Genomic DNA, 25,484 nt, shown 5'->3' on the forward strand with positions numbered 1-25,484 from the left:
GGATGCTATGTAAAACTTCCTTGTGGGACAAGGCTTTTGACTGGGACCCAAGTTACACAGTTGGGAGCTGACGTGCCCTCCCCACAAGTTAACAGTCTGGCTTCCCATTCCCAGCTCAGCGGGGCCTGGGTGCTACTGGGGAAGCAGCCCAAGGACACAGGTGCTGAGAGCAGGAAAATCTGGCTTGTTCCTGCCCACTGCCTGAGGCAAAGCACTCAGCCCAGCTGCCTGGACCACTGACTGATTTCTAGCAGGAAAAACCACCAAACCATACCTGCTCTGCTCTTCCTGGCCACGTGACACAGCCAGGTGGAGAAGAGCTCCTGGAGGAACTGGCCTTCACCAGACAGCAGCTCGTGGCTTTGGGTTTGGGTCCTAGTTTCTGGGAGAGGACAAGCACAGCTTAAGAAAAGTTGAGGTGCCTAGGGGAGAAGAATCCGTTCAGGGCAGGAGAAACACAGGGAGCAGTGGGGGGTTTACCAAAAACTGTTTATTGCTCGGTGACTTCCACTGGAAGCTGTTAACAAGCCCCACGACAGCCAAGGGCAAAGTGTATATCCACATCAGCTAGATCCAAGTGCCTGTCTCCTTACCGCAAGAAAATTGCAACCGTGGGGGCCCCTGCTTAGTCAAAGACAGGCTTTCTGCAAATTGGCTAAAACCTAGCAAGGAGATATAATGCTACTGCAGATCATTTCCACCTCCCAAATTCCAGGTCCTAAAGGAAAAACAGCCACAAGCATTCCTCCAAGATAAAACCTGCCCTGGTCCCTCCACCTTCTGACTGAGGGGTTGGGAGTGCCCAAGGCTCTGCAGCAAGCCAGAAACCTAGTACTGGGGGAGCACCAGTCCCTCACTCACTCTCCCAATGAAGAGACCCCAGTCCCAATGGTGCACGCAGCCCCACACAGGTAGACTGAGGCAGGGAAGCCCGACCGAGGAAACTCAGCGTTTACAGTCTGAGCTGCAGCTGGTCCCACTGGCCATGGCAGTCCCTAGTGGCTGTAGCCCTCACATACTCTTCTGGAAGACACGGTGCAGGCTCTGGGCCAGGACGTCTGTCTCCTCATAGCCCTCACAGCTTTGCTGCCAGCTCTCTGGCACCTCTTCTATCCCATAGTAGGCGCCAGCAATGGCCCCAGCCATGGTGGCAATGGTGTCTGTGTCCCCGCCAAGTGAGATGGAGTAGATGAGAGTCCTTTGGAGGCGATTGAAGTTAGAGGGGATCTCGGGGTCGGGCTCCATGCAGCGCAGGAAGCAGTAGATGGCGGTAGGCACAGATTCAAAGGCCGCAATGCCATTCCCTGTGGGAAGCCAATTATGCGGACTTGACTTCCACCCTATTTCCTCAGGTTTCTTACCACTAGCCACAAGTCAAGTCAACACCCTCAGCTTCAAACTGGGCTGTGATCACAGGCTCTGGAATCAAATTATCTGGGTTCAAATCCTGGCTCTACCGCTTACTGGCTGTGTGTCTGGGAAAGTTGTGTGACCGCTGATTCCTGTCTCAACACTGGATCTACCTTGGTGTAGAAAGGGCTGTTGTGAGGATTAAATGAGATCATGCATGTAAAGCATTCTGCACAGCGCCCAGCATGCAGCCAACGTGCTACACACACCAACACGCTGGCCAACTGCCATTTCTGGGTATGTTTATCTGTAAGGCTGAAGGGGCAGTAGCCCTACTGCAAGAAGGCGCTGAGCCCACAACCCTGCCAAGGAAACTGTCTCTTCACAGCCCAGGGCAGAAATGTGACTGCAGGAGTGACCATGCCCCTCTCCTCCCCCACACCCCCAAATCCAAGCCCTGAAGGTTGACAGTTGATGGGTGTGGGGAATAAATCAGTCAGGGTTTACCCACCCAGCTCAGACACCACTTCCTCTCTGGTCACTGACTCCTGCTCGAGAAACTCTCCAATCTTTTTCAGTCGGCTGCAGTATGGATGCTCCTCCATGCCCAACCTGTGGGTGTGGGGAGAGCTGTCAGGGAGGTCCGAGACGCCAGGCAGGGGGAAAGGACTGCGTGGGAGGGTGAGTGGGGATATGGTGAGGTTGACACCCAGGCGGAAGGGTGGGCTGCTCTGACAAAGGACGAGGGGGGAGAGGGCTAGGTGTGAGCTTGTGTTGTTCTTTGGGATCCTGAGAGCCTCGAAACACATGCCCAGGGTTTCTTCCCTTTGTAGGATCTTTAACTAATACCAGAGACACCCCTCCCCACCCCCCGTACACTTGCAGCACACCCCCCAAGCCGGATACTCACTCCCTGGCATCTGTGAGGGACCGGGCATCACTCTCCAATTCTTCCATGTGGCCTAGGAGCAGTTGGAGGAAGTGCTCACTGGACAAATCACCCTGCAGAGCCAGGTGCACGGCCAGGGCCTGCAGGATGGCACCATTGTAACCCAGGGAGGAGGCGTGTGTCAGCTGGGCTGATAACCGGGCAAACTAGGAACAAGACAGCAGAGGCAAAGACCTGCTGTCACAGAACTCAGGCTGCAGGAGGGAGGGGGACACCCCGACACCAGCTGCCCTGAATACCTTCTGCACATCCTGGACACGGCTAAAGGCCAGGGGGATGCCGGCTACACGCATGGCACCTCCATTGCCATAGGAACCTTTCCCGTTAAACTGGGCCCGGGCAGGCTCATAGACATCACGACACTTGGGGCTCAGGAGCTTCTTGAAGACAGTGACTACTCCAGCACCGTAGCCCCTGTCAGGGTCATTCTTGAATTCCTGAGCAAACCTAGGGGAGAGAAGGGAGACAGTCGGGGTTTAAAAGATGCCTCTCAGGTTTGGAAGAGGAAAGCTGGCTGGCCTGGGAAAAGAAGTCGTCTTAGGGCCCTAAGGACCCTGGATTGCCACCATTTCAGTTTGGGAAGCTGCACCAGCCCCAGAAACAGTATTCTGTTGGAAGTCACAGACACACATGGCTATCCTTACTCTGGCCAAGGGGTTCAGTGACTCTGCCCACCTGGTTTGCCTCATCCCAACATCATCCCCACCTCACCTGTGAGCCATGTCCACCTCGTCAAAGGCCTCCTTGGCCAGCAGGGACTGTACCAGGGCCCTGGCCATGGCTGTGTCGTCTGTGTAGTACAATGCTTCTGTAGGGAGAGGGCAGAAGGGTTTGAGAGTGAGCTACAGGGCTCAAGGAGTGAAGGCTTGGGCATCTGGCATATTCCTTTTAAGATTACCACATCTAAAATGACCTTGAGTCAGTCTCTTACTCCCATCCAGTTTCCTGAGCTATGACTTTCAACAATCCCTTATAGGACATCAGTTGCCATATCCTGCTCGTTTCTGAAGGAAAACTTTCCATCACCTCCTGGCTGCCACCACTTGCAGCTCCAGTCTTAATATGACCTAGTTGGACTATCTCAACTCTCCTGCAGATCCCCCACACTGCAATCCAGCCTACTCATGCAGCCAGCACGTTCTTCCTGGAGACCATCCCTGTCCTCATCTCACACCACTGCTCAAAACGGCCACCTCTTGCCTTCAGGATGAGGTCCACGTTCACTGCCTTGGTATTCAAAGTCCTTCCCACTCCAGCCCCTTCCTTCTGCTCCCACCTTATATCCCAGTCCTCCCCTACCACATGCTTAGAACAAATCCTAAGTTGAATCAAGCCCTTCCCAATTGCGGGTGCTCCCTCCTCCCACCCTGCCCATTGTCTTCCCCTGAGTGCCGGTGAACACTGATCTGGCACTTTTCCAACAGCTCCACTGGTTACTCTGTGACTTCTCCAACAGGTTATGAGCCTGCTAAGGACAGAAGCTTGGTCTTATTTGGAAGAGACAGTTACAGAGAATAAAGCAGATTCCCTAGTAGACCCCTTCCCATTCCTATCTGCTCTCAAACTTCTACTTGTACCTTCCTTTCCTTACTCTTAGGTGGCCCTCAACTACTATATTACTAGGAAGAGACTAACATGTACCTCTTTTTTCAAAGATTTATCCCCTCCTCCCGCCCTCGCTGTTTTGTGCTGTGTCTGTTTATTGTGTGCTCATCTTTGGTTTTTTAGGAGGCACTGGAACCGAACCCGGGACCTCCCATGTGGGAGGGAGACATCTAATCACTTGAGCCATCTGTGCTCTGTGCTTTGCTGGGTCCCTCACTGGGTATTCTTCCTGTGTCTCTGCTTTGTCAGCTTGCTGTGCCAGCCTGTCACGTCAGCTGTCTTGCTCATCTTCTTTAAGAGGCACCAGGGGGAAGTGGATGTGGCTCAAGTAATGGAGCGTCTGCCTACCATATGGAAGGTCCAGGGTTCTACACCCAGGGCCTCCCGACCCGTGTGCTGAGCTGGCCCATGTGTAGTGCTGCCACGTGCAAGGAGTGCGGTGCCACATGGGGTGTCCCCCGCATAGGGGAGCCCCACACACAAGAAGGAGTGTGCCCACAAGGAGAGCCAACCCGTGCAGAAAAAGCGGCAGCTCGCCCAGGAGTGGCGCCACACATGGAGAGCTGATGCAGCAAGTTGACGTGACAAAAAAGCAACAGTTTTCTGGTCCTGCATGACAAGTATGCAAGCAAACATAGAAGAACACACAGCGAATGGACACAAAGAGCAGACAATGGGGCGGAAAGGGAGGGAAATAAATAAAGAGGCACCAGGAACCAAACCTGGAACCTCCCGTGTGGTAGGCAGGAGTCCAACTGCTTGAGTCATGTCCACTTCCCCTAGCAGGTCCTTTATCCACTGTGGCCCTCCCCAGCCTCCCTCCCCTCAGAGGGAGTAAGTTTCCCTTCCGGTCCAAGTTGAAGCCTACCCTTGACCATTTCCCTGGGGACCCAGTTTCTCCTTTTTCTCCTCTCTTCTTCTCCTCTGTGGTGAAGGAGCACCTTTTCTGATTGGTCACTGCACCCTGCTTTTCCTGAGGAAGCCATTCTCCCATTCTCAGTCTGTATGACTTGGGCATGGGGCTAACCCTACCTCCAGCCTAGCTAAAGGGCATACCCCACTTCCTTATTTAGGGATGGACATAGGACTTAAGCCAATCCAATGTGATTCAATTTGGGACTTTTGTGGGGACAACCAAAAAGAAATTCTTCCTCTGCAGGAGCTGCCCTTGGTCACCCCATGGAAAAGGCCTGCTAGAGAATGACTAAAGCCAACCCAGAAGAAAGCAGATCTGAGCAATGGAGAGAAACTGACTCTGAGGACATGGTTTGAGCCCCTGGATCCAGATGTGCTTGAAGGCAGACCAACCTCTAGCCTTCTGGTTATGTCAGTCAATACATTTTCTGCTTAGGTCATTCTGAGTTAGGTTTTCTCTCACTTTCATCCAAAAAGTCCTAACACCATCTCAACCTAAAACATGCCATTTTCCAAAAATCAAATAGTAAACCATCCTTTTAATCTGATTTCAGCTCAACTACAGCTCATCTCTCTCCTTCCCTTTGTACTAATCCATATTCTTTATTTTCTCATTTCCCATTTCCTTCTTAACGCATTAAAATCTGGCTTCAAGCTTCAACCTAATACCAAAAGTGCTCTTTCTAAATCCAAACTCCTCCCTACTTCATCTCTCTGCAGCATGACACCAGTGACCAGTGTCTTCACCTTGAAATTCCTGGGTTTTGTTGATGCCCCTTCTCTCCTGACTTTCCTTCTCTCTCTCAAAATTGTTTCTTTCCCTAGTTCCTTTTATATCTCCTTCTCTGTTCCCTCTTAAATACAGGTGTTCTCTGCGGTTGTGACTATGGCCCCTTTTTCCTTACTGTTCTACATACTGGCCAAGAAGTCACACCCTTTGCTTTACCTCAGATGTGCTACCTAAGCTGAGATCTGGGTGATGAGATGACTATAAAAGGGAAGGAAGCAAGCTCTAGAGGCAGTGGGACTACACCTGGGACTAGAGGAGGTGTGGCTTGAGAGAATCTTAAGGAGCCGAAAGCCAAGCCACTGGTAGTACAGGATGGAGTTGGAGATGCTGGTGGGGGCCAGGCTGGCTGGGACTCATGGGACACCTAAAGGAATTTGGCTCTATCCTAAGGATAATGGGAAACCAATGCAGTTTTTTTTTTTTAGGTACCAGGGACGGAGACTGCGAGCCTCTTGTTTGGGAAGCTTCAGCTGAACCACTGTGCCACATCAGATTCTCTGACTTGGTTTATTTCATCTGTTTGTATTATCTGTTTTTTTTGAGGAGGCACCGGGACCCCAACCGGGACTTCCCATGTGGGAAGCAGGGCTCAACCGCTTCAGCCCAGCCACTCCCCCAAAGCAGTTTTATACAGGGGAGGACATGATCAGGTTTATGTTCTGGAAAAAAAAAACACTCCCTGCTGTGTAGAGACTGGACTGGAGTTATAACGATTCCGCAGAACCGAAAAAATAATACTCAGATAACATCAGCATGGGGTATGTGTTAGACTAGGCGTGACACAGGATGATGCCCAGATTTCTGACTTGCACAACTGAAAGGATGGATGGTGTTGCCATTCCCTAAGAAGAATATTCAGGTGGCAGGTTCGGGGCGAGACGCGTAAAAATGAAGTTCAGATTTAGACAGGTTAATCCGAGGTGCCTGCGGGTTAAGTGAGGAATGGACGTGAGCAGGTCATTCAGATCTGGCCCGTGCCCTGACCAGCCTCATCGCCGAAAACCGATTTCTTCACACCCGGCAGTCTCGGCTCCCCTCCTGGCTCTCCCGGCCTCGCTTCCGCCTCCCTCCCCGAGAGCCCCTCTAGGGACCAGCTCGCGGCGTCCGGCAGCCCTCAGGGCCCCCAGCCCGCCAAGGGCCGGGCTGGAACCAGGCTCGGAGCGCGTCCCCACGTGCGCCCTGGCCCCGCCCACCTGTCCGCGCGCTCCCCTGCGTGCCGGGATCCGGCTCCAGGCTCTGGACATGACGCAAGACTGACTCCAGGTTGACGGTATCGTCCGCCTCGTAGATGGCGCCCACACAGTCCCCGAGCAGCGCGCCAGCCAGGCAGCCACGGAAGCGGGACAGGGAGCGAGCCGCCCCAGCCCCAACGAAGCCCGCCGCCATCCTCCCCGCCGCCGCCATCCGCGCGCAGGCCAGACGCCACTTCCGGCGCCGCCGGCGCGCGCCCTACGACGCCGCTCCCCCCACGCCCGCAGCGCCACAGCGCCTCCCCGCGGTCTGGAGCCTCAGCGCTGCTCCCCGGCCCACAGCGCTCCCAGTGGTCCCGGGCCTGCCCCGGCCCACAACGCCACCCAGTCCCCGCAACGTGTGACGACTGTCTGTCCCGCAGCCGGTCTCGCCAACCTTGACTTCCGAGACTTCTTTACAGTCAGGCTTGTGTTTTGGCCCCCATTCTCCCTGTAAACGGCGTCACAAGACGTGTGTCGCGGGGAAACGGCCGCTGAAGTTTCCTCGAGGGGGGGGCTCTGGGCCAGCCCATCAGGTCACGACAGCCCCGACCTCCAGACCCCTGTGGACCCTGCGCCTTCCAAAGCCTACGTGCACACCTGACCCCCACGTGCCCAGCCCTCCCAGGCAGCCCTGGGTCCCTAGCACTGCCACTGGCGGTCTAGCCCGCTTTGGGCCTTCCCTAGGCATCAAAAGGGCAGCCTTCAGCCCACTGAGGCAGAGCTGGGTGGAAGCCCCCGACTAGAGCCCAGGGGTGCTGGCCTAGCCCAGAGGGTGTTTTCCTGAGGGGAGGGGAAGGAACTGGATTTGAATCACGGTGTTTGGGGAGTGATGTTCCCCATCTTTTCTCTTACACACACAGGAGGCCCAAGAACCCTCTCCCTGCCTGCTGGCTACATGCAAGGGTAGCAGAGAATGATCTGACTGGGCACCCCGACATTTATTGGATTCAATCTCTCCCCCACCTCCATTTCCCACCCAACTTCCCCCTCCTCCCCAGCCCAAGGCTAGGCCAGCTCCAGCTGGCGGCTTTTGAGTGGACTGAGGGTGCGGTTTGTGGTGCGGGTAAAGGTGTCCACCTCGGGCACGAACTTCTCAGCAGGCACGGTTAGCTTCCGACGGGTGTCCATGCACTTGGTGTCCAGCAGCATGGAGTTGGCCTTACAGGCAATGTCAGCTTGCAGCCGGGCCAGGTGCTTGTACAGGGCATCCAGAGCGTCCCTGGGGAGGAAGCATTAACAACCCACCACGCTGCGTGAGTCTGGGAGGCGGGACTGGACTCACCCGCCTTCAGGTGGGAAGACAAAGCCCAGACAAAACCCAGCAGGCAGCAGAGGCCCCATGGGTGGGAGGTGTCTCCCCTTCCTTCCTGCCTATTTCCAAACCTACTGTGCTTGGGCCAGCTTCTGCTTCAGGGCAGCGATGGTTGCCTCTAACTGGTGAACCTCGTCGGTGAGGCCATACTGTGCCTGGAGGCAGAGGGGAAGGTTGGGGGTTTGAGGTCAGCCAGGGCACCCTTCGGGTGCTGCCCTACTACAGCGGGCCCCGCAGGGACACCCTCTCACCTGGTCCCGGCAGAGTTCCACATTCGGCCGGTAGGTTCTGGACTCCAGCCGGGTGTGTGATAACTTCAGGTTCAGGTACTTTCTGTGTAGATCCTCCTCCAGGTGCCGGATGTCCTCCTGTAGCTCAGCGATCTCTTCCAGGGTCTGCAGAGGACAGAGTGACTAGGCTGTACCAGCAGACCCCACCATGGCACACCCAGTCTAGGGCTTCCTGGCAGTGCTTTGGACTCCTCATGCCAGTGCAGGAACCCCAGGACCCGGGAGACTAAACGGAGGAGGCTCACATTCTTCTTTTGCCACTTGAGCTCACTGTACAATTTCTCCATCTCTCGCAGCCTCTTCCGGAAGGCAAATTCTGTTGCAACCCTCTGGGCTTCGAGTTCATTATTGGTCTGAAGGACAGAAGTAGGCAGAGCAAGGCAAGGGTTTAAGCTCATGGCCATCTGAGGATACTGCTCAAATGGGGCACACATGGGCAACAGGGAACAAAGGATAAGGGCTCGAGTGCACGCATGGCCCATCCTGCTACCATATTAGTCATGAGAGGACTGCAGGGCAGGAGTGGCCAGTCACCTCGGCAATAGTTAGGGCAATGGCCTCTCTCAGCTCCGTGGCTGTTTTCATCTCAGCTTCTGCCCGGTTCTTGTTGAACTGGCTGAAGTCATCCCACTGCTGGAGTGTGGAGGAGCTGCAGGCAGCAGGGAGTAACAGGGTCATAAGAGGGCCTATGAGTCAGTGGCGGGAGGGAAGGAGGAGAGACGGACTGAGACACACTTCTTACCCATTGGGGACACGTGTGGGATTGACCTTCAGAGAGATGTTTGGGGAGTTGATGTTGAGAGAGAGGCAGCCTCTGTCGATCTCCAGGGTCTCCATTTTGCCCCGGTGGTCAGAATTGAGCTGCTGTCGGGCTTCCTGCAGGAGGCTGGGGAAGGGGCAGATGCGATCAGGAACTATCCCCCAAGGCTCCACGACCCAGCCGCCATTGTACTGGAGGGACGCTGAGGAATGGAGAGGCTGGAATGACCCTTCCCACAGGAGATCATGGAGCTGCTGCAGAAGCTGGGACGAAGACCAGCAGCATGATGACTCACTCCAGATACCACGACGGCCCCGAGTGCATACACGTAGCCACGGGGGCACACCTATGGAGCTCACACACACACACACACGATAAGGTGCTCGAGGTGGTGGCACTGAATTTCCTCTCTCATGCTGCTTCCAAGAGCAGGGCTGTGAGGCATGTTCTGAGGCCACGTCTGGGCCATGGAAAGGGTGCTATGCTCAGTCAAGTAGCAGTGTCTGCCATGGGCACAGCAGGGACAAAAGGCAGTCGAAGAGCCAGTTGCTCATAATCCGTAGTTCATATGTCTCACACTCAAGACACATGGCCTTCGAGTATGTGTGAACGTAAGAATGACGTGTCTCTCACCAGAGCTGCTCGAAGGCCTCGCTAATCTTCTGCTGCAAGGCCCTCTTGGTGGCATCAATGACTTCCACCTCTTTATGCAGCTCATCCTCCACGGAGTCCTTCACCACATCAATGTCTCGCCGGCTCTCCCGGAGGGTCAGGCACTCGATTGCCACATCCAGAGGCAGGTTCTTGGCCTGCAGGTTTTGCTCCGCTGATTCTTTCATCTAGAAAAGAGGGGGCCCAGGGAGGCTGGTGGAGCCAACCATTGGAAATAGCTCCCATGCCATCAATTACCCCCAGCAAGGAACTCCCCGAACCAGAAGTGGGGAGGAAGGGGAGTCCTCGCAGCTGCCTCCTGACACCTGGCCCTAGCTCCCTTGCCTGTGTCAGGGCATCGATCTCAGCATCTAAATCTGTCAGACATTTGTCCAGCATCTCCTTCCACCGGTCAACGGTATCAATCCTCTCTGCCAGTCGGGTCCTATTGTCATGTTCATCCCAAATGGTCTGGAAGAGACAGATCCAGATGAGAAGGAGGTCGGTAGTTGGGGCCTATCCCTTCGCCCACCCAGCTGGGCTCCGGTTCCCAACCTGGTTGTTGGTCTCGTTGCGGAGGACACGCGCCTCCTGGCGGATCTGATGTGAAGCATCTCGCTGCCGCTCAGCATTGGTGGACAACAGGTAGCTGTTCGTGTGCCAGTCGGGCAGCCGGAAGCGCTGACTTGGCTTGACGCTAAGCGTGGCCATGGTGCAGGGCCCGGAAGGGCCAGACACCCCACACTTGTTCCAAGAGACCACCCTCTGCTGCAAAGAGGGAAAACCAAGCTGCAGAAGACGGTTCCAAAGAGCCTCTCTGACTTCAAAATGTATCTTAAAAAAAAAAAAAAAGAGCCTCTCCTAGGTGAAAGGTCCCCCTCCAAAGGAAGAGCTCCGGTGCGTTTCTCTCTAAACCCTGCCTACAGCAAGCCTTCTTAGAACAGCTCTTGTTTACTCAACTTTGCCTGAGGCAGTGACTGTTTCCTCCCACCTAGCCACAGACCCAAATCCCTGGGCCCTGTAGGTCGTGGGCAGGGAGAGCGGGGCAGTGGAGCGCCCCCCGCCCGCGTGGGTGTGTAGTACCTTGCATGGAGCGGGGAGATGCTTCTCGGTTGGGTTGACAGGAAAAATGGCCCTCTATCCAGTGTCCATCCCTACTCCCAGCAGGCAACTCTTGTCTGGCTGTTCTTTCCTGCCCCCCAGTTCTGGGCCAGGGCCCATGAAGAGAAGGGGCCCAGTTCTCCAGGGGCGGAGGGGACCGGCTGGGTCTGCGAGGCGGGTCCGGGCTGGCGCTCAGGAGCGGGAGGAGCGCAGTCCCCTCCCGGTCCGACCCTCGCGCTCCCTCCGCCCTCAGCTGGTGGGGGTGGCGGGGTGGCTGTGTGAGGGGCCCCAGGGGGAGGAGCAGGGGCCGAGCCCCGCCCTCCCCAGGATAATCATCTTTGGTTTAAAAGAAACCCCGCAGAGAGAGGCGGAGGGAGGGCGCGCAGGCCGCGGAGGGCGCCCCGCAGCGCCTCGGCTCCCCGCGTCCGGGTCTCACCTCCTAGCCCAGCGCGCCCTCGGGCCGCCCTTCTCAAAGCGCCTCTGTTGGCACGCACCCCCGGTTGCTAGGCAGCCGCCCCCGCCCCGCGCGGGCCCCCCGCAGCCTCTGGTGGGGCTGGGCGCTCGCGGGGCGGGGCCGAGCGCGCGTGCGGCGGGGAGGGGCCTGCGCGCGGGGCGGGGCGGGGAAGAGCCTGCGCGCGGGGCGGGGCGGCGCGGGGCGACGCGGGCGGGGCGGGGAAGGGCCTGCGCGCGGGCGGTGCGGGCGGCGGCGCGGGGCGGTGCGGGCGGCGGGGAGGGGCCTGCGCGCGGGCGGGGCGGCGCGGGGCGACGCGGGCGGGGCGGGGAAGGGCCTGCGCGCGGGCGGTGCGGGCGGCGGCGCGGGGCGGTGCGGGCGGCGGGGAAGGGCCTGCGCGCGGGGCGGTGCGGGCGTCGCGGGGCGGCGCGGGGCGGGGCGTCGCGGGCGTCGCGGGGCGTCGCGGGGCGGCGCGGGGTGGGGCGGGGCGGCGGTGCGGCGCGGCGCGGCGCGGGGCGGCGCGGGGCGGCGCGGGGCGGCGCGGGGCGGGGCGGCGCGGGGCGGCGCGGGGCGGGGCGGCGCGGGGCGGCGCGGGGCGGGGAAGGGCGGCGCGGGGCGGCGCGGGGCGGGGAAGGGCGGCGCGGGGCGGCGCGGGGCGGCGCGGGGCGGGGCGGGGCGGCGGTGCGGCGCGGCGCGGGGCGGGGCGGCGCGGGGCGGGGCGGGACGGCGGTGCGGGGCGGCGCGGGGCGGGGAAGGGCGGCGCGGGGCGTCGCGGGGCGGGGCGGCGCGGGGCGGGGCGGGGCGGCGGCCTGGGCGTGTGGCCTGAATCCTATTTAACAGGGAAACGCTTTTATTTTGACGGAAGTTACCCAGCGACTGAGCAGGAACACGAACGCGGAAAATCTCTCGCTCGGGCTCCAGCCCACCAGGGATCTACCCGAAATATATATATAATTTTTATTCTAGTAACGTCCCGAAAGGTGTATACATTGAGTATTTACATGCATGCCTTTGGCCCCGCCTTGCCCGACAATTTTGCGCTATGCTGGGAGGCGGGGAAGGCGCGACAATCGTGCGTGGAGGGCACACCCTAGGCGGGTATCAGCGGCAATGCTCAAAATTCAACCGCGTCTTTCAAAAAGAAAATGCAACAGCGCCTTCCGGCCCATTACTGTTTAGGGGCTGGAAATAGGTGAACATTTAACCCTCACAACTAATGGGCGAGGGAGGCCTTAGCCCCCTTGTCGCCGGTGGCGGGAGCCTGAGCGAGGAGACGCGCTCGAGGTGGTTCGGCGGCTGTCAAAGCGAGGACGCACCCCCGGGCGGGCCTGGCCCCGCGCCCGCACTGCCTCCAGGGCTGGCGCTGGACAGGGAGCTGGAGCCAGGCACGCTTTGCACAGCGGCCCGGGAGGTGGAAACGGAGGCGCAGAGCCGCGAGGGACGTGCCCAGCATCGCAGAGCTCACGGGCGGCGGAGCCGGGTCCAAACCTGTGCGGTCCGGCCCCGACGCCAAGCTCAGGTTTGACAGATGAGAAAAAAAGGAGTGCAGAAGAATCCCCGGGTTTTAAAACCGCCGAGATTGGTGGGATGGTATTACCCTTAACAGAAGTTTTGGGAGCCAACTGCTGGGAGGGCAAGTGAGGACGAGCTGGCTCTTGACAAGTCTGGGGGTCTTGTGGTGGATCTAGGCGCTGTCCGCCAGGCAGGGAGAAACACGAGAACGGGGCTCGGTGGAAAGACTGAGGCTAGAACATCATGTCCCACACTTTCTTGACTACAGAACACCTTTTTTTCTCTACAGAATATTTTCTGAACTTTAAGGTATGTTCACACACAAGACCTGAATAGGAACTTGCGAGGCAGCTCTAATAACGTATTACCAGGATTAAAGAAGACAAAAAGAAAAAGAGATCTTGGATATATTAATTGCTGTAAGAAATGATCGAGTTTTGGTTGATATAGTTTTAAAAATGTTTGTAACAGGAAGAAGTAGCAAACCTGGCAAAGCCGTGGTGGTTTTGGCATACGAGGCTGACTGTGGAGGCCTGCTGCTCAGTGGCTCCTGGGGTTCCCTCGAAAGCACAGAAGGTCAGCCAGCTGATGGACTGCTCCAAGAAAAACAAGGTGATAAGGATGAATGACTCCATGTTCTACCATTTTCTACTAGATCCAAGAAACTACTCTATTATTGTGCTGTTTACTACTCTCCAGGAGTTTAGAATGTGTGCAAACTGCAAACAAGCCGCTGAAGAATTTCAGATCCTGGTGAATTCCAGGCAACTCTCCAGTGCATTCAACAAGATATTTTTTGCTATGGTGGATTATGATGAAAGCCCTGAGGTCTTTCGGATGTTCCAAGTGATGTCAGTTCCAACTCTCTTCCACTTTTCGGCAAAAAAGACATTTACATTAGGAGACATTTATCATTCGAAAAAAGGGGATATCAGAGCTGAGCAAATGACCGAATGGGTAGTGGAGAGAACCAACATCAACCTCAGAATCCAACGGCCTACAAGCTATTGTGATCTTTTCATGTTGAGGAAAACTTTGGTTCTCATTGGTGGGCTTGTGTTTTTATTGAAATGGAATAGGAAAGTTGTTTTCAGCACAACATTTTGGGCCATTTTAGCTCTGTGTTTTTTGATTGTGATGACAGCTGGTCAAATGTGGACTCCTGTACAAGGAGCAGTGTGTGCTCAAAGGAATCCTCACACGGGACATAAGCATTACATCCATACAATGACTTTCACTCAGTTTGTAGCAGAAACATACATAGTTTCTCTGTTCAACATGTGCATTACCCTGGGAATGGTGAACTTAGACAAAGCTGCCACATCTGGCATGAACATTCTAAGGAGGAAGATGATGTGTGCAATTGGTATGTGTCTGGTAATATTCTTCAGTTGGCTGCTCTCCCTCTTTAGATTGAAAGAACCTGCATATCCATACAGCTTTCTGATGGATTGAAGAGGATCCTAGAGATACAGACACAGAAGCAAGAAATTTGAAAAAAACGAGCCTATCAAAACAGAAAAATGTGAACTCCTAACTTTCAGTGATCGGGATTTAACCAAAGGAGACATGAAGTGCCTTGGTAATAACAAGCCATTTACTCTCAAAATCAGTGCAGTACTATGGTATGTTTCTTTTCTGTTCTCAATTTTCTCCTCTCAGTAAATTTAGTAGATTGCCTAACTAGTGAATTCCTATTATTAAAATCCGTAGAGGGGAAATGGAAGTGGCTAAGCCATTGGGCACCTCCCTTTCACATGGGAGGTCCTGGTTTGGGTCCCTAGTGCCTCCTAAAAACAAACAACAACAACAACAAAAAACAGAGTAAGCAAATAAAGAAACAAACAAAAAACAACTCAGGGGAGCCAATGTGGCTCAGTGGTTGAACGGCGGCTTCCCACATATGAGGTCCTGGGTTCAATTCCCAGACCTGGGGAGGGGAGCAGATGTAGCTTGGTGGTTGAGAACCTGCTTCCATGTTTGAGCTCCTGGGCTCAATCTCCAGTACCTTCTTAAAAAAAAAAGTACATTAGTTAATACTTGGTCATCTGATTGTATATTAATATGAAAAATAATATCCTGACAATATATCCACCATCTAGCCAATGAAGATAACTGCTTTGTCTTTCTGTGGATGTTTAGTATTTGCACAGCCTATTTGGGTGGAGAGAGCAGTTGTATGATGTCTCGTAAAGTTTAAGTATCTTTCTTCGGAGTTCACTTCCAATGCTTGGAGACAAATATATTATTTCTCATGAGTCTTTCCTACTGAAATATGATATTATGCTTCTTGATAGTTTGTAGAAATTACACACGAACTTAACACCAGATTACTTTTTTTTCCATTATTATGAACTACTTCTTTCTGAAAAAATTTCAGGTAAATTCCTTTTCCTTGATTTCTTGCATTTTAGGTGGCCCATCTCTAACAAAATATTTCCTGTTCTGGCATTGACTTGAGCTTGTTTTCCATTTAATTTGAATCTAAGAGAAAAAGAGACATAAAGACAGTCCAGAATGATAATTTCAGTCATCCTTTTCCATTTCTGGACTTTCCAGAGAAACAGAGCCAACAGGAGCTATAAATAGAACTGACTGCTGCTTCATTTCTGCAGCTGTAGATGATTTGCCCTGAAAGTTGAAACATTTTTTCCCACTTGACTTCACCATCTTGTCTTTAAAGACCATTCCTCATCATAAGAAAGAAAAGAGCTTCTTGGCCAAATGAATGGAAAGTAACTTGGCTGCAATCTAAGTAAAGTATTATATTTTTGTGCATATTTTCAAGTTAAAATCTAAAAACACTGAATTGTATAATTGAAATGGATAAAATGGGAAATTTTAGGGTGTATATATTACCAGACTAAAAAAAAACAACAACCCATAGAACTGTAGCACACAAAGAATGAAACCTAATATAAACTATGGACTATAGTTAATAGTATAATTATAATGATTTTGTTTCATCAATTGTAAAAAAGATACGACACTAATGCAAAATGCTAATGGTGAAACCTTTTAATGTGAGAGGGGTATCTGGGAACTCTGTACTCTGCATGATTCTTCTATAAACCTGTAACTGCTCAAATAAAACAAATCAGAACAAAAAAACAAAAACCAAGTTGTTTGTTGCTTTAAAAAAAAATCTAGGGAAGCAGATGTGGCTCATGGGATAGAGCTTCCACCTACCATATGGGAGGATCCAGGTTTGATCCCAGGGCCCTCCTGGTGAAAAAGAAGAGAAAGTGAGCCAGTGCCCGCGCGGTGAGCCAGTGCCTGCGCTAATGAGTCATGCAGCAAGATGATGACACAACAGAAGAGAGACAAAGGGGAGAGTCAAGGTGAAGCACAGCAGAAACCAGGAACTGAGGTGGCGCAGCTAATAGGGAACCTCTCTCCACATCCAAGGTCCCCAGGTTTGAATCCCAGTGAATTCTAGAGGAGAAAAAATCAGAAGAGAAGACCAAAAAGAGAAATAGGTACAGAAAATTACACAGTGAAGGGACACAGACAGCAAAAACAGTGAGGTGGAGGTGGGGGAGGGGGAGGGGGAGGAGGAATAAATAAATAAATCTTAAAAAAAAAAAAATCCAAAGGGCCTTAACTAGACAACAGCAATGCATGTTTACTAACAGTTTAGATATCCCTAATTAATATATTTTTAAAAAAACATTATTCAAAGGAATATCACAGATGGCAAAACTTTTATAATCTAAAAACTTTATAAACATACAAAAATAAATGAAAAAAACTAAACTCGCAAAACAGAAACTATAAAGATTAAACAACTTTAATTTTACATTTGTGCAAAATGCAACAAAATCATCTGAATGATGGTGCTGAGTGAAATCCTATCTGGTAAACCATCAAAATTATCCCTATGTTGTTTTTGTTTTTGCAACATAATGTGCAAATTCCATTTAGTAAGATATATTAGAGCAAAGGAAGAGTAATAGTGTATATTTAATAGTTTCAAATACTTTTAAATTGGGCTATTTCTAAAACCATTTAGCAAAAGCCCATTAAAGTTTTGTTTCAACTGAGAATATGTTTGTTTTGTTTACAGTTATCATTGTTAAAGGAAAATATTTTAACAGAGAAAAGTGCAAGAAAAGTGCTGTATAATGGCATTGAAAAGATCTTCATAAACTGTAGAAATTGTAAAATGACAGTATATAGGAAATCATCTTTCTTCTAGAGATGAAGCTTAAAAATTCTGTCTCCTTTATGATAACAACATTTTATATTTTAAAGATGTTCACATCCTTTCCTGGTATTGACAGGTTCATTTCCTAAATGCACCTGCAAGATGCAACTCTCAGCAGCCAAAAGGAATTTGTCAAATGATCAGAGAACTGAAATGTGGAGACCACAAACTTTTATACTTTAAGATATAGGCACAAAACAAAACCAAAAAAAAAAAAAGACAAACCTTGGATTTTATTTTGTCTGCCACCTCACTTCTCTGTCCGTGTAAGTGTAGTACTCTGAGTACCCTTTTCTCCGAACAAAGTTTCAAGCAGTTGAGCTCTGATATACTTAGTGATTTGTCCTCTCCAGTCTAGCATATTTTATTAATTAAGGCAATAGGCTGAATACGGTCTGCCTAGATAAACCATGGTGCTCTTCTGGTGCTACACTTATGTGCACTACAGCCTCTGTGGTTTTTCAGAGCATGGCTTTCATGCCACTGTTATACCCACCCTTAACTAGGAATTTGGTAAAATTATTTATGTATTTTGACTTTTTCTGTACCATTGTAGTTACTTGGCAAAGACTGACGTAAATGTGATCCTCTTTAGGTTTGTCAAACATATCAACTGACACATAGTTTCAAAACCCACCAACAACTAACAGTGCTTCTTTTAATGTAGGAACAAGATCCTTAAGGACACTACTGTCAGGGCTGGACAGTCTGGGGACATGTAGCTGGAAGAAGAGTGGGGTAGGACTATATAATAGCAAGGAAGGAATTAGACTTAATTCTCTGGTAGTGTCAAGAGAAATAGTAAAGTGACAAATTTTTAATATTTAGTCTGGACTGCTTCAAAGTAGTGAGTAACTCCCAGGCGAGGAGTATGTTCTCAAAGGGATTCTGGTATCGGAGGCCTTATCTCACCACTAAGGTTTCTTTGAGTCCAGTGATGGCAACCAAAAACTGCCTGTGCAGGCCAGGCAAAGAACTGAGGGGGCTGTGGGAGAGTCTGCCTCACCCAAAGGGGGCAGCCATTGCTGAGCCTCCCCTGATGGCAGCCATAAAGGAAAATCCACCCCAAGTTTCTGAGTTTTTAAAGGTTGGAAACTGGGAAATAGATGTGGCCCAAGCAGTTGGGCTCTCGTCTACCATATACAAGGTCCAGGGTTCCATCCCCAGGGCCTCCTGGTGAGGGCAAGCTAGCCCATGCAGTGAGCTGGCCCATGCTGAATGCGGGCCCTGCACAGGAGTGCCGGCAGGCGCAGCAAGATGATGCCACAAGAGACACAGAGGAGAGAAAATAAGAAGACATGGCAGAACAGGGGAGATGAGGTGGTGCAAGAGAGTAAAGGTTGGAAACGAATAAAGATACTTTAAACACACACACACACACACACAATTATCCACAGGCTGAAATTGCCCTGCCAGGTTGAGACCTCTGATTTTAGCCCAATGGCTTCAGTTGTGAAATGAAGGGAAGTGGTATACCTTGAGTTGTACAGTTTTGGCAGTTGAGATCTGGTTTCCGAATCTTAGTACAGTCTTTTCTTCCCTATCCTATGTGGGCTGTGTGTCCTCTTCTAGGTGAAGCTCATTTGGTTGTTTTTTTCCCTATCCATTCTTAAATTCTTTCACCTCCTGTTAGAGTTTGTAAATCTTTCTTGTGTCCCCTCTATTCACTCTACCTGATGTTTTTTATTTAAGCAGGGAAGATGGAAAGGTGGAGGTAGGCAACTTCTTTAAAACCTGAGCTCCATCCATGTGCCCAGCATTGTTAGACACTTTGCATATATTTTTATATTTTATGTCCCAACAACCCTGTGAGGGAGCTACCATGATCTTTTACAGTGGAGGAAACAGATTTAGAAACACCAAGGAAAATGCCTACAATGTCTTGTAATCAAGGTTTGAACCCAGGACTTTGACTCTACAGCCTAAATTCTGTATCATATCAGCTCCCTTTACCTTATTCTGAAGAGCTTTAATGATGACCACACAACAGAAAGTTTGGAGCAAAGCTTTTTCTTTTTATTGCAGTTATTAGTGAAAGTTACATTTCAAACTGAAGCTAAGTGGCACTAAAACCTTTTTTTTTTTTTTTTTAATAAAGGCTTAATAAATACATCATAGAACCCTTCCAGTATGAGAATGGCAGAAAAGAGGAGTGTTTCTGCTATAGGACATTTTAGTGACAGTTCTGACTCAGAATTATACAATTTCTTTAAAATAAAATATAGTAAATGACTGAATTGTTTTAAAAACTTGCTTCTTTAAATTTCTCAATCTCAATCATAAGTTTTTGTAGTAATTTTTTTGGAAGGTAATTTAATTGAGAGTAGAAAATTTACTACCAAATTTTAAATACTGAAAACAAGCATTTTTGTTAAAAAACTTTATTTGCTTTCTGGTAACATAATTACAGTCTTTAAGGAGTTAAAATGACAAACCAAATCCAAAACCTGGCCCCCAAGTACACAGTGATAGGATTCAGCATTTGGTGTTTCTAATTCTGGGTACATGGTTACATACATATTATAGATTTGCTCCTCCCCCACCACTTCATATAAAGTTCCAGTGTCCTCTAATAAGACATGGCAGTCAAGTTTAGTATCACTCAAGATCTTAATGGGTCCTATGGCATATAGGACTTACTCCATTGTTTAATGTTACTGTGTAAACCTTAAGAAAAGAAGTCTTGTAGATAAGCAATTTGAAATTCTGCCATCATTAAATAACTACAGTAAACTGGTCTTATGAAAAGCCAACAAAAAATATAAGGCCCAGCCAGGGAAAGAGGACAGGGAAGATAAGACGGAAGTTTTGAGAGTCCTGTCATATTACCATGCTGAACCTGGGTATCAGGAGAAATATTTGGCAAGAATAGTTAGTGTGGAAGAGGAGAATGGTAAAAGAGGTTACTTTGATTCTATGTAATAATTCAATTTCAAAACATACTGGTATCAATCCGTCAAAATAGTTGTTCACGTCTGCAATACAAATAGGCACACACGGTCAAGATGGTTAAAAAGTCAAATTTAAAAGGCTATTTGTCCATCTGCAAGATACTTTGCAGGTGCCCCCACCCTCCCCACATAACCTATATTTACATTTTATTCCTCAGAAAAGCCCCTTTGAAAAGAGTGCTATTTCCATCTCCATTACTTAGGGTTAAAAAAAAAAGCAGCAAACATTTATAGAGTGGGACAAGTTAGCAATGCCTTGGGGTGTGCATTTGAGAGTATACTGTGTGTAATACAAACGTTCTCTACAGTGAGTTTTAGTCCACTGGAATGGTCAGATTACAACTTTAGTCCCCATAATACTAAAGAAACAACACTTTTTTCTATATAAACAAACTTATGTAATACACATAGTGTTATACACGTAGAATATTTATACATACACACACACACACACACACATACCACTGCTTCCCATAGCCTATGAATCATGGAATATCCTTTGCAGGGCTCCACATACTAGTCCAAAAAAGAATTATCTTTATTCACAAGATACAGTAATACTTTTATGGGCCCATAACTGAAGAGACATTAAAGCCACACATTGTAGCAAAAATTGTTTAAAGTATTCCTGATACATTATAAAGACAATGTTTTTAGCTATCTCACTTGAGCAAGGTGGATTTATTGTTCATTTTTTAAAGGATGAATTTTCCCAACTTTTCATCTTTTACCTGCAATTTTCATTATCCTATAAAACCAATACAGATACTATCTATGTTAGCACTAAGTTGGGAAAGTCCAATTGTCTACAACAAGAAGAGTTCAGCACTGACAAGAGATAATAAATGTTGAATGCATCCATACCCTGTGCACCCAAAAGGCATCTTTTTAAAAAAACCTTGTTTGTTGCAACAAGGAATCACTTGCACACCCTGTGATGGAATGCCATTTGCTATTTTCTAGAAACAGAAACCCTCCCAGGGAGGAAACCTGTTGAAACTGTAAGGTCCTGCCCATGTTCCATGAAGATAACTGGGTCAAACACCAATAACTTCCTGATATCACCTGCAAGTGTTCAGAATTGAATTAAAATGAAGGAAAACTTTCACTGATTTTAACATTTACAGGTACATGATGCTTGGAGTTTGTAAAGTGAGATTCACAATTGCAAAGTGACAATGAGTGAAATACATACACTTTCCTTCTTAAAATGTAACCTCCTACTCCAAAAATCTGCTAAAAAACAAGGGGATAACTATCTAGTTGTAAAACAGAACCTGATATCAACATGTAGCAAAAGGCAAAATTATTTTCTAAATATCTAATGATTTCACCACATTAGTCTAACTCAAAATACAATTGCAGCTGCCATAGCACCACTAAAATGGGTTGGGTGTTTGAAAAGTTATACTTTGCCAAGGATTATTATAAAGAAAAATTCAGCCTGTATGCTGGATAACTGACAAAGGAGAAACAGAACAGGGTATGTTTGCAAGTGAACACCCCACCATAATAAGGCCTATTGTTTTCCTTACACCTGTTTCATAAAATGATCTATGGTAATTAAAGACACTTTCAGAGGCAAACTGGAAAAGGGATCCTTTTTACAACATTCTACTACCTTGAACTTCTCAATAGCTTTTCTTTTGGAGAACCCAAACTCTTTCCCAAACATTATCTTATTCTTACAATTACCTTGTGAGGTAGGTGAGGGCAGGTATTATCACTACCATTTTACAAGGGGAAATTAGGCACAGAGAGATTAAGGACACAGAGCAAATCAGTGGTACAGCTATGACTAAACTCCAAGTCTCTGGCTCATGTTCTAGAGCCCTTTCTACTCTCAAAGGCAGCAAGTTTTTGGTAGGTTTTCCAGTTTTGATCCTTCCAAAGATACTGCATTTAAAATCACATCTTCTCTCTTTCACAGCCCATGTTTGACTTAGGAAATGGGTTGAGTTTTTAAAAATAATTTATATATAATTTTGCACACAGCAAGAAGGCAGATGTGGACAAAGATCTATATAACTGAAGTCAGAATAAAATAAAAATGTAAATTTAAGAGGAAAGAATAATCTGACCATTAATTCATTCAATATATTTTCTTTTATATTTAAGAAGCCATGTGTCAGAATAAACGCCACAGACTTTAAAAGTTTAAATCAGACTTCGATTCACTTTAAAACCAGAAGTTATATTGATATCCCTTAAGAATATGGGGCTCTCTGTTGCAGAAGTGAAACAATGACTTCCAAGAATAATTTTTCTTTTTTCACTTTGCTATAACACATCATATTCCAGATGTATATTCTATACACATTATCCCTCTATGGTTAGCAAAAAAAAAATTCTACAGCTAGAGATAATACCTGCAGCACTAACACTTTCAATATGAATTCTCATTTAACTGAATAGGATTTCTTCGCACCTATACTAAAGTTACATTCTAATGATTCTTATATCTTTTTTTGTTTTACCCTCCTTTTCTTAATATTGTGTGTATGTGGGGAGGGGGAAGAGGAATTGAACGATTAATAAATGGCATAAAACCCTGCTTATGTTACAAATCAGAATGGTGGCACTCAAGTAAATCAAAGAATGGTATGTCAAAGGCAACAAACTTTAGAACCCAAACATGAAAATGTGCTAAAATGGTCTTTCAATCAAGCAATAATTAGTGGCATGTGATCCTCCATCCTCAAGTGTTTAAAATTCTATTATTTACTCATAGTAGAATTCTACATAAACTGCTTCAAAATTCTTTTTTCTTTCTTTTTAAAATAGGCAAGTGGGACTGTACACTGGGCTAAGAAATGAGAAAGCTCTTGGAAAACACTTTAAAGATGTTTGTAGGTTCATTCCCTGGTACTTCTTAAAAAAAATTTTAAAATGTAGGAAAAAACTATTTGGAAGGTTTGGTTCAGTGCTCACTGTCCCTGGTTACTAAATTAGAAAAAGAGCACATGCATATTTGGTGAAATATGTGCAGGTAATTACTACTAGTGATGCAATAATCTCCCTGACCATTCAGGTCTGTTGTTATCCAAACAAGAGCTTTCTCTTGTTAAAATTCCTGGGACCTGTACCTATCTATTAACCTGGTTGGAATGTCTAGGCCAGGCATAATTCCTCCTTCGTTAAAATCTACCAGTGTTTTCCTCAAATCCTTCACCGAAAGTATTTTCTTTACAGGAAAGACGAATTTGTCTGCAAAGGCCCTACTTGGTGTTTTCTATTTAAAGGAGAAAGCTGAAGAAGCTATATTGATTGCAGCGCCAAGGTTCTGTATTTTAAGGATAAGTACTTTACTTAAGCTTCTTTAATTCAGAAGCGACTTCCAAGATTTCCTTAATTTTCCTGAGTTATTTACTAATAACTCAGTAAATATTAAGCAACTGTAAGGTTTCTGTCCAAGGATCCCAGCAAAGAAACTTTTTCTTCAGCTCTCCTCACCCCCCATTCATTACATATTCTCACAATCCCACTAGTCCATTTCTTTACAAAGGCCTCTTGTTTCCATAGATTCTCTAGTAGTGTGAGTCACATCTACAACATTTTTGCAGAAGGAACCTTTCCATGTTTGTTCAAAGATTATTATTAAGGGGCCAAATTAGGGATTTTTCGTTTATCTGTTCTTCCAACTAAAAGCCATGAAGTAAGATGAAAAGTTTTAGGTAATAAATACCAGTTTAATCTCCCTCTCTATTCTCTGGCACAGCCTCTTCAACTTTGAACATAAATTATAAATGTGGATACAGTCAATTATGAGAAAGAATAAACAACAACAAAAAAGCAAAGTTCTAATGATCAACACTCCCATCTGTTTTCTACTCCTAACACTGTTTATGACAGTTCCTTTTCGGGATCAATTATTACTGCATAAATTATTTCTTTCTTCAGAGATGGACTGTAAACACAAAGTTACCCAGTACTACTCTGTGGTAATGTGCTACTGATGCCAGGTACCTGGATTTGTGGAGCCAAAAGAGCAAAATAAGTAGTATATGCCAGGTTACAACAAGCTTTCTGAAGGAAAAAGAAAACAAAGGAATATTTCTATTTGAGGCAACCTTAAAAATGTTGTCCTACAAGAATTATATGCCTGTCAACCTAGAACAATGTTGAAATATAATGAATAAAACTATTAAAGTTATAACTACAAATATCTTTAAACTGAAAGAATAAAAATAATTATATACTGGCAACAAAAATATATTTGACTGCTTGAAACATATAAATATACATAAACATATATATGTATGTATATATTTATATATATGTATATATTTAGGAGACACCAGGGATTAAGCCTGGGACCTCGTATGTGGGAAGCAGACCCTCAACCACTGAGCTGAACCTGCTCTCCCATGTTTAGCTATTATTTAGCAGTACAGTAACAAATTCCTATAATCATTGTACCAATGTTCAATTAGTATTTGCTGTGGAGATAGAGGAAGTAGCTCAAAATAATATAAAGAAAACTGATTTAACTGGCAAAAATGTAGAAAGAAATAATATGGCTAATGTTTATATGAAATAACATGTAGTTCACTTTAAACTGTAAAATTTTATGTAATATAAAAACATTTTCCCATTTGTAACTGAAAAGTTCCCATTTTCCCCCTCAGTTGAAGAATACAGTACAGTAAAATGTCATACAACGAACCACAATAATTTAGAATTTAAAACACAGAGGATGGGATAAATTTATCTTTTAATCTCTTACATAAAAAACGGCTTACCAATTCATAATGTAAAAATACAATGGAAATATTTTGCCTACTTAAGAGAATACATTTTTTTTTACATACCTTTATAAAAAAACTAATGTGCCAACATAAATATTCTTGACCTATCGACTGGGAAACTGGAATGCCCTATATGCTTGAAATTAATATTCTATAATCATACTTTTAACTGCTTTCTAATTAATCTGCATTAATAACTACTTATTAACAATTTAAATAACTGAAACACTAAATTAATCCATCTTTACCTTGCCACTTAAATTCTATTTCTTCACTGCTGCTCAGGAGTTGAATCAATTTTAAAAGTATTCTAGGAAAAAGATCATGGTAACAAATCTTCCATATCATATAATTATGGGGGGAAATCTTATTTTAAAGTTAATTATCGGTGATTTCTGCATCATTTGCTATTTGTTTTCCAGGCCTATAAAAATGTTATAATCCTAATGCTGAATAAGATTACCATTTAAGCAATTTCAATGTAGCTAAAGTTAAAAAGAAATGTAACCATCATTTATTTGACATTGCCTGGAAACTTCAGATCAGGTAAAATAATCCAATCAGTTAGTGTTAGTTTGTCACTTAAGGAAAAAAAAATCTAACTCATAGAGGTAGCCCCACCTTTCCTTCCACATTTAGACATCTGTCTAGAGACTGTCT

At 47.4% G+C, this 25,484-nt stretch overlaps 2 protein-coding genes across 6 annotated transcripts; both read right to left on the reverse strand.

The window, feature by feature from the left end:
* Window positions 1–475: 475 nt before the first annotated feature.
* Window positions 476–7,025, reverse strand: ADPRS (ADP-ribosylserine hydrolase). The gene is made up of 6 exons (XM_004472245.4): window positions 6,803–7,025; window positions 3,011–3,107; window positions 2,539–2,746; window positions 2,261–2,445; window positions 1,862–1,962; window positions 476–1,304 (listed from the first exon to the last, which is right to left on the reverse strand). The coding sequence occupies exons 1-6, from the start codon at window positions 7,011–7,013 to the stop codon at window positions 1,012–1,014; spliced, it is 1,095 nt and encodes a 364-aa protein (XP_004472302.1). The 5' UTR covers window positions 7,014–7,025; the 3' UTR covers window positions 476–1,011.
* A 626-nt stretch (window positions 7,026–7,651) lies between these two features.
* Window positions 7,652–11,538, reverse strand: TEKT2 (tektin 2). 5 transcript variants are annotated; one of them, XM_058303891.2, is made up of 11 exons: window positions 11,392–11,532; window positions 10,938–11,122; window positions 10,410–10,622; window positions 10,200–10,325; window positions 9,837–10,042; window positions 9,186–9,329; window positions 8,978–9,092; window positions 8,689–8,796; window positions 8,405–8,548; window positions 8,229–8,308; window positions 7,652–8,060 (listed from the first exon to the last, which is right to left on the reverse strand). In XM_058303891.2, exons 3-11 carry the CDS (start codon window positions 10,563–10,565, stop codon window positions 7,847–7,849), a joined length of 1,293 nt encoding a protein of 430 aa, XP_058159874.1. In that variant the 5' UTR covers window positions 10,566–10,622; window positions 10,938–11,122; window positions 11,392–11,532; the 3' UTR covers window positions 7,652–7,846. The 5 variants fall into 5 exon arrangements, with proteins under 5 accessions (XP_058159874.1, XP_058159873.1, XP_058159875.1 ...); XM_058303890.2 differs by lacking the exon at window positions 10,938–11,122 and having other exon boundaries at window positions 11,392–11,538; XM_058303892.2 differs by lacking the exon at window positions 10,938–11,122 and having other exon boundaries at window positions 10,410–10,619.
* Window positions 11,539–25,484: the final 13,946 nt, after the last annotated feature.

This window comes from Dasypus novemcinctus, chromosome 9 (genome assembly GCF_030445035.2).
Source record: "Dasypus novemcinctus isolate mDasNov1 chromosome 9, mDasNov1.1.hap2, whole genome shotgun sequence".
In the NCBI taxonomy this organism is placed as follows: domain Eukaryota; kingdom Metazoa; phylum Chordata; class Mammalia; order Cingulata; family Dasypodidae; genus Dasypus; species Dasypus novemcinctus.